This window comes from Falco peregrinus, chromosome 4 (assembly GCF_023634155.1).
Source record: "Falco peregrinus isolate bFalPer1 chromosome 4, bFalPer1.pri, whole genome shotgun sequence".
Taxonomy (NCBI): Eukaryota; Metazoa; Chordata; class Aves; order Falconiformes; family Falconidae; genus Falco; species Falco peregrinus.
Window position 1 is genome coordinate 31,171,590 of NC_073724.1, and position 17,068 is coordinate 31,188,657.

At 40.2% G+C, this 17,068-nt stretch overlaps 1 protein-coding gene across 5 annotated transcripts in view; it reads right to left on the reverse strand.

Annotated features, from left to right (window-relative positions):
- Positions 1–17,068, reverse strand: part of SH3KBP1 (SH3 domain containing kinase binding protein 1) — a 232,069-nt gene that overhangs the window by 151,097 nt on the left and 63,904 nt on the right. For all 5 annotated transcript variants that reach the window (XM_055801265.1, XM_055801264.1, XM_027778946.2 and 2 more), the window contains one exon: positions 722–845. In XM_055801265.1, coding sequence (XP_055657240.1) covers positions 722–845 — 124 coding nt within the window. The remainder of the gene's footprint in view (positions 1–721; positions 846–17,068) is intronic.

Below are 17,068 nucleotides of genomic sequence, written 5' to 3' on the forward strand. Positions count from 1 at the left end.
CAGGCACACAAACATAACCTAAAAAAAAATCCAGCTTCTATATCGCAATTTTTTTGGTTTGTTCTGATATTTCTGAGAGCAGGACTGGGAGCTAGGGAAAGAGACAGAAGATCTGGAGGCTTTCATTTTAGCAACTCAGAACCCTACACAGGAATGAATCTGCATTGGGAATCAAGCCAGACATGAAGCACACACATTCCAGTCTGAAACAGAAGAACACTTCTCAGGAAATTAATGTGTTAAGTTCTATGAGTTTTTTGTTTCTTTGTTTGTTTGTTTGGTTGGTTGGTTGGTTGGTTGGTTGGGGTTTTTTTAAGTTCTCTGTCAGTAACCAGTCTCTGTCCCACATAGAACACGAATATGTGGATGTGGACAGACATCACTGTGCAAAAACCTCCCATACATGGCAAGCTGTCAGTTCCTTACTTTAATAAGCTTCAGTAATCTCCTCACACAGCTTCCCTTAATTAAGTGTATCTAGGAAGGATTTTTTTAATAAGAAAGAGATGTCTGTGCAAATTAATGTGGAAATATTAGATGTAATACATGCATCCATACACCAGTCTAAAGGACAATGAGATTTTTTAATTATTTTTAAATTATTCTCGCTATGCCTTTACAGTTAAATACACTAGCTTTATTTCTAGAAACAAGGAAGGTTTACATTTTGTTCTTTTAAAGGTCTGGATTTAATCTGCATTTAAGCTTCCATATACTATACCTTTTTTGTTGGTTCTAATAATTGTCTCAGACAACAGTAAAGGGCTTCCATTGGAAACTTCATTTATAGGCTTCTCTGGTGGTTTGTTGGCAGTATTTTCTTTCTTCATGTCCTTCTTTATTTCCTGCAGAAGAAAAGGCAGGTGGAAAGGGAGAAGAAACAGAAAAAAACAGTTGAAAAAAGGCATTACAGAATATTCTGAGTCTCAAGCTCCCATCATTTCTTAAAACTTCTATGTATACACCCTTGCCTATTCTAATGCTACCTCAAAGACTCTCTGTGAGTTGAAATGCCACAAAATGAAGTAATTTTAGCTAACTCTTCCAACAGATACTATTTTTTTCTTTTTAAAAAGAGGTTAATACCTTACTTATGTGTGAAAACTGTAGGACAGCTTTGCAAATCTCTTACGAAAGATCACCAAAGCTGAAAGGGGGCGGCGGGGTGGACTTCTCAGTTTATCCATCAATTAGCTGCACATTTGATGCACAGGGCAGAACTGGGTACAGTGCTCCTGATGTAAAGACAGCTAAGCCTGCTTCCCCTCCATTGAGAAGCCCACAGAAACAATAAACATAGCAAGAAGAAAAATATTAACTAGGAAAATATGACAAATGTTACCATAATTGGCAGAAGCATATATAGAGCCTGCTGTCAGAGCCGTTACTAACACTAACACATTTTGCAGTTGACTACCTTTTAAGGTGATCGACTTCTTTGGCAGCACACAGAGAAAATATATATGGTGGAGGTTCATGAAAGTAAACCCACAGAAAAAAGCTTCCAAAGACTTCATAGTTAGTGCTTGAGTAGACGCACAATACCTCTTTATTGCCTTCTTAGGCAGATTTTAAAGACCTAACTGCTTTGTTGTCTGTATCTCCTTTGCCAAAGCATCCCAAATATCACAGCCTTTCATATATCTTATCTTGAAACACCACTGAGGTAGACAAGTAGCATTACATCCGCTTTATAGACAGGTAACTGACACACTAAAGAGGTTAAACTGTTTGCTTATAGCCATATACAAAAACACAAGGAAAAAAATAAGTTAAGTTTTGGCTCCAAGCTTCGTTCAAGGTCAGGATCACAGTAGCCACTTGGGCTGGAGGGACCTACTAAGCAGGAGGTCTCTACTCCAATCTCTGGCTCAAAGTAGGGCCATCTCTGGGGTCAGACCAAGCTGTTCAAGGCTGTTTTCCCAGCTGTGTCTTAAAAACCTCCAAAGACAGAGGCTGCAACCTGCTCCACTGCTTGACTGCCCTTACAGTGACAAAAAATTTTCCTTATACCCAGCCTGAAACTTTCTTTTCAAGTCCCATCTGCTCTCTCCTGTCCTCCCCACCAGGCAGCACTGTGAAGAGCCTGGCTCTGTCTTCTGGATAACCTCCTTGTATGTATTAGAAGGTCCCTCCCCTCAAAGCCATTTCTTCTCCAGGCTGAACAAGCCCACCTCCCTCAGCATCTCCTCACGGGGCACGTGCTCCAGCTCCCATAGTCACAGAACTCGCTCCAGTTCATCAATGCCTTTCTTTAACACAAAATCCACATCCCGTCTACAAAATGGGATGCTGTATTCCAGATGTGGACTAACAAGTGCCACGTAACGAAAGATTACCACTTCCCCCAGTCTGCAGGCTATTAATGCAGCCCAGGATGCTGTTGACTCTGTTTGACTCCAGGGTACAAGACTGGCTCATGTTTCGCTTTCTGCCCACCAGGACCCACAGGTTCTTTTCAGCAGAGTTGCTCCCAAACCCATCAGGCCCCAGCCTGTACGTCTGCCAGTAATTCCTCATTCCCAGGGACAGAACTGGTATCTGCCCTTGCTGGATTTCATAAGGTTCCTGTCTGGGTCCCTCTGAACTGCAGCCCTGCAAGCACATCAGCTGCTCCCACAGTTTGGTGTCATCTGCAAATTTGATGAGATCTTCTACACTGAGTAGGCATCAGGGACAGGTGATGGCTTTGGACAAATTCTTCCCCTCCCTCCTCACTTTGAACTCTCACACATTCACTGCCCTTTTCTATATCCCAATGCAGTAGCCATGTACCACACACAGGAAATACTTCAGATCTTATTTAGCCTTCCAGCATCTCAGACATGAGCACTAAATCATAGCAAGCAAATTTCTATTTGAAGTTTCTGAACCAGTTATATGAGAGGAACATCAAGCAAAACAAGAATTTCCAAGTCACTCTCTATAAGTTGCACTTTAAACATGAATTTTGTAATTGTTTTTTTAACATTTTACTTCCCTAGTCCAACCGCTATTTCAAAGCTGAACTATTACCTACACAACATTAATACAGTCTTCTGTAGCTGCACAAGGCATTTACTGTGTATCAGTATTCCATTAGCAGAGATAAGAGTTTTATAAACTGCTGCCCACCAAGGGTACAATAAATCTTTTATCTAGTGCCATCACACAGGTAAAGTAGTACCTAAAATTAACTCATCACAGTAACCATCACAATTGAATTAATGAATGTGAATGAACATGTACACAAAAGGTGAATGCGTGTATGATAGATGCTGCTGTTGTTAGAAGAAACACTGCACAGCTCCTGTATAGAAAGGAACCAACCACATGATAATTCAAAACCACTGCATGTATTTAGAAGAAATTCTTATATCACTTTCTTAAAAAATGGACCGGACTAATACATGTATTGTTCCACAAGCTTTTTTTCACAGCCTTAAAAATTAAAATAGGTAATAAATGAGTCTACCCAAAGCCTCTTGTATTGAAGCTTTAAATTTATTTTGCAGCTAGGTGACAAACTCAGTGTATTAAAAAATTATCTACAGTTTAAACTGAATTTGACTGAGTCAAGCAGCACTCTCATGTGAACAGGACCACAAGATAAGAGCCTACAGAAGACCCCATATTGCCAGAACTTGCTTCCTTTGTGTCATTAGGGTGTTATTTTCTATTCTTTATGTCAAAATTTAATTAAATTCTCAACTCACAGATTTTGAGACAATGGTATGATTTTTTTTAATTTTTAAAATCCTATTTGCAACTTCAAAAGTGACAGAGAAAAACTGCTATAACAGAAAGTGCAGCTGTACCCTCAAGCCTCAGACAAATGACACTGCTGCCTTTGCTGCTGCTGACAGCTTTTTTGAGGAAGGCTTGTTTGACTCCTGAAAAAAAACCGAACAGGAATACAGCAAGCCAACTACCAAACACTGGCATTTGTTTGTAGGGTGGGAAGTCTTACACTTCCTTTCTTGTCTGCTATTCACAGAAAAAAGAAAGACAGACATAGCCACATGTCCACTAAGCCAAAATTCACACAGAAGGTACAGCACCTTGCAGTCACCAAAATAGCCCAACGATTGCCTTTCTAGTACCGATTTGGGCTACTTTTCATCACTGTTTCCTTTGATGCTCATGAAAAGGGTCATAATTTTTCATATCTATTGCCCACAGTAACATGGCAGGTGATCAACCACAGCAGCATGAAATTACAGATCCAGGAAGGAACCAAAAGGAAAAGTGGTGAATTCTCTAAATAGTGAAACAGAAATCAAGCAAAAGCCAATCCGGCCCTACTAAGCCAAAATCTTATCAGAAACCTACTTATACTTAGCAATACCCCATGGGACGCCCCTATCTAAGCAGCTTAGCACACATTCTGCAGTACCGAAGTTATGCCAGCTTTAAGCCACTTACGCAACTTTTCAATTCCTGGTCTTAGTCTACAGCAGAAGACTTTAAAACATACAAACAAAACCAAACAAAAGCCTCACACCTTAAACAGCCTCACTGCTGCAGCCAGCAGCGAACATTAGTGCCCATATTACATCTTCTGCCCTCAGTCCTCTCTCCAGTACGGTGTTTCTGCATCAGCACTGTCTTCTATACTGCTTACCCTTGGGGACCTTAGGATTTCAAGATTTTGCTTCAGCTGTGGCCCAAACAGAGCCAGAAAACTGGCCCTATGACTGTCTGTCTCACCGCTAACACACCTCCCAATCCATGTTACCTAGCCCTCTCCCATGCCATGCCTGGGCATGGCTCAGCGAATAATCCAGCACACAGACTGTTCCCAACAGGCAACGTGGAAAAAGCAAGCTCACAGAGGGAGGACAGGACAGAGGATTTTGCCATGAGGGCTGAGCAATGCTTCAAAATCAGGACAAAGAAAGGGACCTTAGTTCTGTTAAATTCAGGAATATTGACATAGCCCTTTATATCTATCCCCACTTGTACCTGCTGTAAAAAATAGGTTATTACTCTAAAGAACTACATCATCTTACTGAAAACTGCATTTCCACCTCAAAAACAGAGTGAAAAAAACCCCAAACAACTCTGGCCACATAGGTATACCAAGCCAGCTCACTTTATTTCACCACAAAAAAATCACAGAATCACAGAATGGTCAGGGTCAGAAGGGACCTCTGGAGATCATCTAGCCCAATCCCCTGCTAAAGCAGTTTCTCCTAGAGCAGCTTGCATGACATTGAACATGACTACCTTGCGTATTTGGTAAATGATGCAACTACAATGGCCCTAAAAGCTTGATATTCCATCAGTAATGGTTAAAGAAATCTTTCTACATAACCCACTCATTCTAGATTTGCATGAGGCGGAAGCCTGCGATATGAGGAAGGAGAAGGCAAATGAGCTTCCAAACCCATGTGTACCAAAGGTGGCTTATGGGACCCTTCCCAAGTGTGTGACAAAATCCATTTCTGGTTTTGGTTTCAAGCTGAAGTTCGCAGATACTATTTTCTGTTAAAGAAGAAATTCCATGTACACAAGGAAGTAGAAAGCAAACTTTCACTTAGGACAGAAGTCCCCAATCTACCATGAGTAGTTCAAGAACAGCTGAATTTAAATGCTAAAGGAGGATGAACAGAAACTAAGGATCCAATTGTGAGCTCAGGAACTGTTGTTTCTTGAAGCTTGTGTATGAAAAGAGAGGAGAAACAAGAAAGATAAGAGACTTTACTACATTATACTGCTCTAAAATACTGGAAAACATCAACCTAGAATTAGCTGTCTGCCCAGCAAGGACTTCAGTGTACATCCTGACTAGGATTCATGCACTTTTTTTTCTGGTGGTATTTTGACTACAGCAAATATACTCACACCCTGATCAGACACAACCACCACTCACTCAAGTCTGCTCTTGAGTAGGACAAGGGGGACTGGAGAGGAAACGCAGGACATCTGTGGCATGCCGAGTCTCCTCAAAAGGACACGGTGTGAGCACCTTCACTAGAAATCCCTGTGGTGACACTAGTCAGACCAGACTCAGCGACCTAGAAAGCCCTTTCCAGAACCAGAATTCACAAGACAAATGTCCATGGAGTGCCCCACACACAGCCTCAGGAGAAGGGCCTCAAAGGAATCCCCAGTGCAGCACTTGGATATTCACCCCACCACCCCTCTGACACTCAGATGTTTCTGCAGAATGAGGTGCCGTCTCGCTTACACAGCCACCTGCAAAGAGGTAAGCTTTCACAGTGCTAACCGCTTCAAAAATATCTCTGAACTTCATCTTTGGTACTATTTGATACTTGGCTGTGGGGCAGTGCCCGGTATAAATTTCATGGGTCAAAATGCTGCATTTTTTCCTAGCCCACACAAAGATAATTGCACGTTATTAGCATTTTCAAGGGGCTATGCCTTGGGAACCCAGCCCTTAAGTAAATAACCTCACATTTCAACCACTAAATCTAAACCAGGCCCTCTTGATGCCACAAACTTTTAGACAGTTTCCACCTCCGGTGTATGTGGGTTTCAGAGTGATTGCTATATGATAAGCAGTTCTTACTGGGAAGAGGCATCCTCGATCTGAGAAATTCTGAAAAAAAAAAGTCCCTGTGAACTTTAAAAATAAACTTCAAGCCCAATTTGATGAAATATTACAATCTCAAAGGTATTACGGGGACATAGACATATTTTAGAGTACTCCAAAGACCCTTACACTTTGTATGCCCTTATAATATCTAAAAAAGTTCATTTTTTTATAACTAGGCTTTAACCATACTGCATAGATGCCAATAGCCAAATCACCATGAAAACATTGTTTTCTACTAGCAAACTTTCAAATATGTTTTCTCCAAAGAAACATAAAATCCTAGACAATACTTGAGCTGGTTTTGCTTGGATCTTCTCTAATCCAGCCCTACATCAGTATGAACCACAGAAAATTTGTAAGACAATTCCCATGAGCTTGTGAGCTTTACAGTGTGACAGAATATTAACTAACAACAAATTATGTAATGTGACAGAACTCCATCACATAGCAAAATACAACATATTCAAGTGTACTTGTACCCTATTAAATGGCTATTTCATCCTATAAAATCTAGAAATTAAGCATCTTTCATCTTTCTTAAGTCAAAAACTGTTACTTATTGACAAGACATATAACTTGTAGAGCTGGAGAGAGACAAAACAGTGGTTAATGGTTTTCAAAGAGAAAGGTCTTTGCCTCACCTGCCACTTTTCTACCGTTGTTTGTAAGATCTAGCTTTGTTTTCAGAAGTTCATCATTCATTACCTTTCAAGGAAAAAGTCTATTCTATCTGTATGTCTAAATACTGAAGTTTCCACTCATCTATCACAAAGCTTCCTTTAATTTATAGCAAATGCTTGAATTAGGTCAGCCACAAAAGTAAGTTAGCATCCGTTACCAAGTCTGAAGGAAAGTACAAGAACTTCCTCCATTTTCACAACATCAAAGTTTCAAGATTTTTTTAACTCTAGCAGTTCTGACCTTTACAGGAAATTCAGCTTTAAACATTTGAGGAAATTGCTGCAACACCTTCCATGACTGTAAACACAATGATAGGCTATTCTGTGCTGCTGCAAGTACGAAATGCTCCAGCCAACACTTCAATCCACATAGTTGTTGGAAGTCATGAAAAATTATGAGAAAAATCACTATTAGACTGCTAGGTGATTTATATATGGCTTCCATGTGCAGAGGGGAAAACAGTTCTTGCATACTGGAAGCAAGGATTTTAATCAAAATCAAAGCTTTTTGAAAGCAAGACACATGCATACTCAAAGAGTTAAAACCTGAGAAATAATGAAGCTTTCACAATTCAAAAATCTACAGCCCGTACACTGCTTGAAGCCAAATATGGGAGCAGGGATAAGAACCCAGAATCACATGCAGCGAGGGGGAAACCACACAACACATTTGAATTATCAAAAGATGACAATGGAAATGCCAGGGGCACTTTGACCCCTCTGAGATAGAGAAGGCTTTTCCTTTAATCTCTTTTCTCAGGAATCATACTTTACATTACAAGAGAAAAATGCCACCATCATTTCCTGCAAACAATGTTTGCAACTTCAAACAATATATGAATTCAATTATCTGTGTATATTAAAACCTCAAAATATAACTGCTGCAGAGTATATCAATGCAATATTTAGTTCTCCTGAGTCATTTCCTGGGACATTTTCACTAAAACTAGTTAAGAGTTATTGAATAATTACAAATGTGCTTAGATATAACTGCAACTCTGATATTGGCAAGACTCTTGTAGTTCTACTATGAAATAAACAACATACCTGGCAGTGAGGTTGGAACAAACCTTCCCAGCAACTGAACTAGCATCAATCTGAAAACTGTTTTCAACCAGTAAGATGGTGGCAGCACTGAAATCCAGTATGCCTTCACAGCACTAACCTTAAACGCCATAGAAAGCAAAGTAACATTTCAGACACAGTAAAGAAACCACCTAGCTTTTATTTTCCTGGATTCTGCATCATCTGAGCTTCACTAGTCTTTGGTTTCTTCTTTCTAGGGCAATACCAGCTCTAAGACGCAGAGGGAGAACACAGTACCTTCAAGCAACACAATCAAGACTGAGATCTCTCAATTAGCTGGTCATGACAGAAGACACGTATCAGTGGCTCTGTCAGCAAGGACAGTGGGAAGGACAGCTTGGAGAGTGTCCCTCCCCAGCAGTGACCCCCGGCTTCTAACAGCTGCACAGATCCCATACTGCTATCGCACACGTCATATGAGGTCACAGCAAAAGTTACGCCCCTGTTTCACTACTGCAGGATTCCACATCCTCTCTGGTCGTTCACTATCAGCTTATCCCAAGTTCATAGGAAATATGTTCCCAACTCCCTGTCAGGCATGTGACATAATCTTTGGGAAAAAAAGAAGGTTACAGCATGAGCCTCCTGGTTTGTGCTAGTACTGCCTAGTTCTGGGGTTATTTCTAAATCAAAGCCTCCTAAGCCTCTCTCAAAGAGTTCTATGGTTTCAGTATCCAGCCTTCAAAATCAAGTCTATTTCTGTGGCTCACATGACTTCTATCTGATTTACAGCTTGATAGAGAAAAGCATTATTTGTTCACCGAGTTTTACATGCTGAACGGGGTGTCCGTTCCAGCAGTAACAGTAGCAGTATGCAGAACAAAGCACTGCTTTTGTATTTGTTTTTTATTTTGTACTTTTTAATATACAAAATATTTTGTAAAATATTTACAAAAACATTTTGTAAAAAAAAATATTTTGTATTTTGCTTTTTTGTAAAGTATGCAAAACATACTTTAAGGATGAAGGCTCTGATGTGCCATACCCTCCCTTTTTTCCCTGTTGTGTTACATAAAAAAAAGATGCAATCTCCTGGTTTGCTCTCTCCTAGTGCAAATAAACTCCTGAACACCACCCACGTACAGTCCGAGGCACAGCCTGCATGGCTGCTCAGGTAAGCGCAGAGAGCTGCCCCTGCTTCTCAGGCGGACGGGCTTTCGTCAGGGCGCTGCTCAGCTATTTACTGCACTTGTCTAGAACCTAGCCTGCACAGTCATAAATTCATTACATAGCCATAAGTAAAGGCTTCAGCAGCACATCTGTCACATGCATTGTTCTTGCAGCATTTAAATATTAATTTTATTTCTAAACTTTACTTAATATACAGTATCTCAAACATTTGGGAGAATGTATTGCGTCACATGAGCACATCCATGTAAAAAATGAGTACTTTGGATTTAGCACAAACAACTTGCAACAAACAAAATTACTATGAAACGACAAAGCAACAGTTGTTATGAAAGAAAATTACCTCTTACATCCACTGTATTCGACGTTAACTGCAAAAATACTGTGCCACTGGAGGCACAACGCAACTAGCTCCTGCTTAACCTGCGGGTAACTCCTCTGTAACACCTGTGTCTGAACGTTCCCTGTTTACTCCAGCCTGAGATGCCCATGCTGCAATGCCCGCCCTACCCCAGCTCTGAGGAGGCCGCACTCTGCCACAGCTGAATTCCACTGTTCCTCTCCTACACAGCAATGCCCAGCAAACTGAAGCTTCTCTTTTTATGGAATCTCCACATTCTTCCTTTTTTGATACAGCTTTGTTAAATCTTTTGTACATCCTGATAATAAAAGGTCTTCTGGACAGGATATGCAGTCTTGCATATGTAGAAAGCTTTGTGCTTTTAGAAAGCTGAGTGCATGTTTTATAATGAAATCGACAGAACTCTCAGATTTCTTAAGTCTTATGCAATCTTTCAGCTCTTTTTTTATGTGAACATGACTGTGCTTTCCTGCATCCATTCAGGTCAAGAAAATCTTGTTCTGTGCCCTTAGCCTCAGACTGCATTCTCCAGTTTAAAAGGAGACAGCTCATATTCACCTACATCTTTTTTTTTAATTACCAAAAAAAAAAAAAGAAACAAAAGAATAAAAGAAAGGAGAAGGGTAAAAAAGAGATGATGAGAAACAGCAAGGAATACAATAGTAAGAAAAGTTTTTATAAAAAGTGTACCAAATACGTAACACCGATTGTATCAGTAGAAGTCAAGCGGAAAAAACCAATACACTCTCTGCTCATTGTAGTTCAGGTTTTACAGATGTGCATGGCTACAGCAGTGATTAGCTTCACTACCACCAGGACAAGCAATTCATTGTATCTTAATGCACTTAATGGACCAAGGCTGAAAACAATAATTAGAGCAATAATGAAAGGCCAATAGGAAAAAGAAGCTACGCTGGGTGCTGAATGCTGTTCCAAGCCATTAAATTGATCCTGACCCCAACACTGGGGATGCTGAGGAGGGGGAAGTGATCCAGGACTGATGCTCTGCTCCTGATCTCCTCTCTGGCAGATACTCTAACAGCACCTATGGATCCCACACCATGGTGTCAGAAAAAATGACAGTACCTTTCTCTGAGATGTCACAATCTAGGTGTAAGAAAAAGTGTAACTGATTAACAGAAAGAGCAGATGGCAGGAAGCATGAAGAAGCAGAAGTGATCACCACGGGCCAGGTGCATAAGCCCTTAGCAGCATCTTCTAAGCGCTTTAACAAGACACCTTTAAGGAAGCCTTTGAAAGACAGCAAGTAAATTTGTGGAACTTTATGTGCAGGTTCCCCAGGCAGATGGGAAGTACAAAAGCAGAAGCTGGTTATAAATTTATTAGAGGTGAGGAAAACAGAACTTGTCACCTTGACACCAGAACAGGGACACGCAGTCCCACCACCCATGTGCAAGGCACTTGTGAGATGGTGACCCAAAGACTCTAAAAATTAAAGTGGACAAGTTGCAAGGCTGATACAGGCTTTGCATTTCTGAAGACTTACAGAGAATCCCACTGTACAGCAACAGGTTCCGTAACCCGCAGGTGGACTGGAAGTGACCTCCTTATTTCATAGAGCCATCCAGCTGCCTGCTAGCACCCGTCAGTGAACCCCTGCAGAACACACTCCTCAGTTTTAATCTGGGGCTGAGAATTTCTTCTGCTTTACGTATTTAGCAACATATGCAAGTAGCGAGGTTCAAGACAAGAAGCACTGCTGCAGCAGGTGCTTGGCTCTTTAAAACCAGCCTCTTTAACTGGTGTCCTCCACCTCCTCCTCTATCACCCTCCATAACCTTCCCAACAATGGATGACCAGCCAGGCTTTCATCAGCTGCATCTCCTGCTTTCTCCTGTGTTTGGCAACAGCACAGTACAGTTTATATGTGTTTCAGCTGCCCAATGGTCTCAACACGTGTACAGACACACGCACCTGTGGAGGTGCTTAGAGACACATGTATGCTCCTCCCTGCATCTGTGAATACAGACAAGGAACTGCGGGGAGGCACAAAAGGTGCTTCTCAGCCAGCTTCTCCTCAGTCGCTCAGCTCCAACAGAGTGAAATCATTCAAACAATTTCACTTTTTAACAGAAAAAATTAATTCAGGTTGTAATTAAGTTTCTTCTCACATACTATTTTCATCCAACTATTAGAAGCATTATTACTTTGCTTGAAAGTGCAGTGTTGTTCCTCATTTCTTAGAGCAGAGTGAGCTACACCAGAATTTAGCATTAATTAGCAGAAATTAGCAATAAATAGTTGCCCCCCACAGGCACCTGGCCATATTAAAAAAACCTGCTGGAACAGACTACAGTTTTAGAGGGTGATAAATGGATATTTCTTGTAGCAGAAATATTTCTGCTGTTAGTATAAAAAGTGCTATGCATAATACCACATAAAGCGAAGTTGATAAAACATACAAGAAACTACTTGAATCCATGAATTTCCAGGGCTGTGTCTTTGTTCGTTCTCATAACCATACAATTTGAAGTAGATGACCAATACAGAAAAAGAGACAACATATATTCTGAGAAAAAATGCAATGGGAGACATTATCACAAATTGCAGTGTGTTTGATAAACAGATAAACTATTTCTATAACACAGCGAGGTTCAGAGAGAGACGACGTAGCATAAATCCTTTACACAGAATCCCGTTACATACCGGATGATCCTTAGCAGCAGGCCTTTTTAATGAGAACATGAAATGATTCATGTAGTACCTTGCACTCTTTGTTTAAAATCATATGGAAGAAATTTTTTATGAAAGAATTTATCTTCTCTAAATTATATGCTGTACAGCTAAAAAGAAACAAAACCAAAAAAACTGAATGAATGTCACTGCACTACAGAAAACACAGGAAATACAGAAAATATAGCTGCACAGAATTCAAAATTTTCATTTTAACCACAATTAAAAAAAAAAAACTGGTGATGGTCCGAATAGCCATTTTTCTTTCCAATTAACAATCCAGGGAAAATTATGCAAATTCATACATAAGTCTTTAATCACATAATTCTACATTACAGAACGAAGAACTGTGCCATAAAAAGGTCTGAGTAAATTGCAGAGATTCTTATCACTCTTTGATAGACCTGTCTTCAAATACATGCTACTCTATTAAATCAACCCAATTACTCAACCCTCTGCAGCATACAGCTACAAAGGTTACGCAGAGAAGTCCACTGAACCTATGCAGACAGGGCAAGTGTTGAGCAGCTCCACTGCATGTAAAATTAAAGTTGAGATTCCTGAAGATGCATCAGTATTTTAAGAGTTCCGTCAGACAAGCTGAAACTTCTTCCAAAAAAGAAGTGCTCATGAAAACACATACCTGGAAAGATAGTTACAGTGTTACAGGATTTTTAGGGTTTTGTTTGTTTGCGTAACCAGTTGTATGAAAGCTAGCAGGCATTAATGAAATAAGATCCTGGATTAAATCAGGGTTAATGAGATCAGGAGTAGACACATCATTATTCAAATCACATACCATGTGAACAGTATGCACTGCCAGACTTGTAAATCAGAGATTAGAATTTAACACTCTTCCTTCGGCAGTCTGACAGTTTAGGGCTAGAGGTCTCTTCATAAATATTGCTGGCATCCACCTGCCACAGATTCACAGGAAAATGTATTATGAATCCCATTTTTCCTGGTGCTAAAGACCAACAATTTCAAGAAGAAACTGATGGTAAAGACAGCTCCTCAGCACTTCTGACAGCCACATTCCTCAAGTCTTACAACCCTTGCAGCTGTCAAGCAAAATTTGTTATTTAATTATTTTCCTTCTTAATCTGACCTTGCTTCCTGCAAACATTACAGCAGGTCCAGTTAATTCATGTGAGTTTGGAATGGGGCCATACACCCTGTGAATTCCTTTTTGCCTAGTACAGCCTTCTGAGTTCCAGTGTGTTGCCAATATGCTCATCTCCAGTGGTGGTTCCCTTTCCAATATGCCTGGTATGCAAAAGTTTACTCCAAAGATTGAAGAGGTAATTTTTTAGGAAGAAGAAAAAAGAAGACAGAAAAATAAAGGCGGGTGGGTGGGTGGGGTGTGGATGTGTGTGTGTGTGTGTGTGTGTTAAGAGATATGGAACTGAAAAGATTCAGAGCAAGAATTTTAATAATCCCCGTTAAAAGATGTCCTGGAACCATGGAAATCCCTTTATAAAAAGTAGGTCGCATGTTTCTTTGGAGGCATTAGACTTAATCTTAAAGACTTGATATTTAGAAAAGATAGCCCTATTCATAAAGTCTTAAGAGCTGGGAAAATTGACCCAAACTTTAAACAACAGGTCTCAAATGTTCCCTGACTGACGTACAGAAATGCAGTGGCTGTCCTCTACACTTCAGACTTTCTCTTCGTGGAGTGGAGGTCTCCGGACAGTGTGTTTCATGGTAGAACCTCTAGGCCCTTCATATGTTCTGTCTGCTCTTTTACAGCTGTGAAAAAGGAACAGGCAGGCAAAAGGAGATCTATTCAAGCAGAACAACCTTCCATACTTTGGTCTTACCCAAAAGAGAAGAGGTATAAAGAATGCAAACAGTAGAAATAACCACGCTCAACACTGATCCAGAAGAGCAAAGAGTGTTGCTCAAGACTAAGAAAGGTGCGGTGAGTGCTACAGCTGCCTGAGAGAGCTTGATATGCCGCTGGTACTTGAAGGAGAGGTGCACCCTAGCATGTCAGATAGGAGAAGATTTGGTGACCATGATTCTTACCTCAAATTACTCAATCCTGTAATTACTCAGTGTTTGCAAAAGAGATTGGCATGTTACCTTTGAAGTAATGCATCACACTGAAACTACTTTTGGAGTTTCTCAACCTAATGTTTATTCAGCCAGCATGAAACTTCAAACAAACTTTCATGGATATCGGAGCCACACAGACTCATTGTCTTGTATTAAAAGGAAAAAAACCCCAACAACTTAAGAATATATTATGGTCAAGTCTACACGAGAAAAACCGATGTGTATCTGCCTAGCACACTCAGCAGGATTCCTGTTTACAGATAAGAAGTGTTACATGAGAAAGTATGATCTTTGTTTGGATAAGTCTCCTTCCAAGTAGCAACAGCCATTTTATGGTGTTTCCCAACAGGACATGTGAGACCAGTATGCATGAGACTCACTGCTATTAAAATTCCAGCTTCAGAAATAACATAGAGGTGAAAGAAAAGTACTAAATATATAGTTCTGCTGAGGGGAAAGGTAAGTTTGAAGATGAGAGTTAGAAGAAAGCAAGCAGACAGTAGGTGCATAGGAGTCATCAAGGCTGAAGAAGTGGTGCAGTTTGGCCATATATAAGGATACATCGGAACTCCAGGACTAACTCCTCTGACTGCTCACCTTGTTGAGCATCCCTGAATGATGATGCAGACTGACTCAGCAAGCAGAAACAAGAAGATTTCAGCAGCCACAAACTCCTATGGAGATTGACTTTAAGTACTTTTTGATTTAAAAACTTAACCTGTAAGTCGTCACTTTTACATTTAAACAAGAATCAAGAGGAAAAAGTTGCATGCTATATGTGGAAGGAAGACCTATCTGTTCATCTAATCCAGGGGTCCTCAAACTACGGCCCGTGGGCGGCCCCCCAGGGTCCTCAATCCAGCCCCCGGTATTTACAGACCCCCCCGCCGGCGGTTGGGGGGGGAAACCAAGCAGCCGCAGACGACGGCCTGCCACTGCATCAACGCGCCGGCCCCCTGGTTAAAAAGTTTGAGGAACCCTGATCTAATCATTAACAATTCTTTTTAACTGGCCTTTTTGCTGACCAACTTATCAAGAAAAGAGCAATTTATTTCAGAACAGCTGATAACACTCCTGGTCTGTGAGTGCTGTAGGCTAAGGGAACAGTAACACTGAGTGTTACTCCTACGTGTTGAAGAGGGCTCACCTACATTTCAAAACTTTAGTGTAATCTTAACTATGAAACTGCTATGTCTCCAAATACATATATGCAAAACTATGTGTTGAAATTCTGCTAAATATTGACTTACACAACTCTCAGAAAGAAAAATGACAATATGTGACTTAGCTTTTCTTTCCCTACAACAGCTTGCCTTGAAAGTAGCTCTCTGCTCTAAAATATAAATGTGTGTGTATGCAAAACACAAACCAGAGAAAATTAAGCCATCAGAAAAATCATTGGATAATTTATACAAATACAAACATCTCTTGAAAAAAATAGGGAGGAATCTCATTTCGTGGAAAGGAGTATCTTTCTTTCCATTTGTGACAAAGACTGAACTCAAGAAGTTGCAGGCAAAGCTGAGTAGTTTTCTCCCAGGCAAATTCACAAGAGGATTCTCTATCCATCCTGTCCCTGAACTGTATTTCTTACTGAAAAGGCAAAAAACCAACACTCCTTCCTCCCAGATACTCTGACAGTTTCTAGAAATTATACAATATCCCAGATGTATTTAAACTCCTTGACTGCAAAACAGCTTCAAGTTCTGGTGTAGGGTGTTTTTTTTACCTTTACAATGAACTTTTGACACCTCAGAACAGAAACCACTTGGTTCTTTTGTTTTCATTGGGAGCCCTTCTTGACATTTTTCCTCTAGGTCAAGAAGTATACTTTTTGCACAGGTAGTCCTACTGATTTTAACAGGCTTCATCATGCAGTAAAATTTTCAGGTGTTTTAAGTGAGGATAACTTCCTCTGCCTCTTGGAAACAACACAAAATCTAGTAAGGCTTCTGAGTAATAATTAATGAGGACAAAGCAGTTGGCTATTGACAAGCAATAACAAAAATCACCCAATCACACTATATAAAGATTAATGAAAATACAGAATCACTGGCATTTTAAAATGCAGCTGTTACAGGCCATGAAACCACTTCCCTCACTGTCCCCCTCTTCTAGTTGTACCTGGAGATAACTAGTAGATACTACATAGTCGTACATAAATGCTCTCCATAGGCTGTATTAAAATTTATTAAACATTCAAGCATTTGAAACACACACACAGAAAGCCAACTTAATTTTGATAGCCTATTAAAACTCGTCTGATTAGAAAAAAATTAGGAAGAAGCGAGTATTTATGCTAAAGTGCTGTAAGTAGTCACTTCAAATTACAATTCATATTCAGTATATCACTCATAACTTTGAGTTGTACGGTTCCAATTCTTCTTATATGGGAAACTAAAAAGAAGAGGGGGGAAAAAAAAGATCTCACTATTTGTAGAAGGCGGCCCTGAAAGAATATCATCAGTAAAAGAAACTAAACATGTTTAAGAAATCAGTCTCTCCCTCTGTAATCCA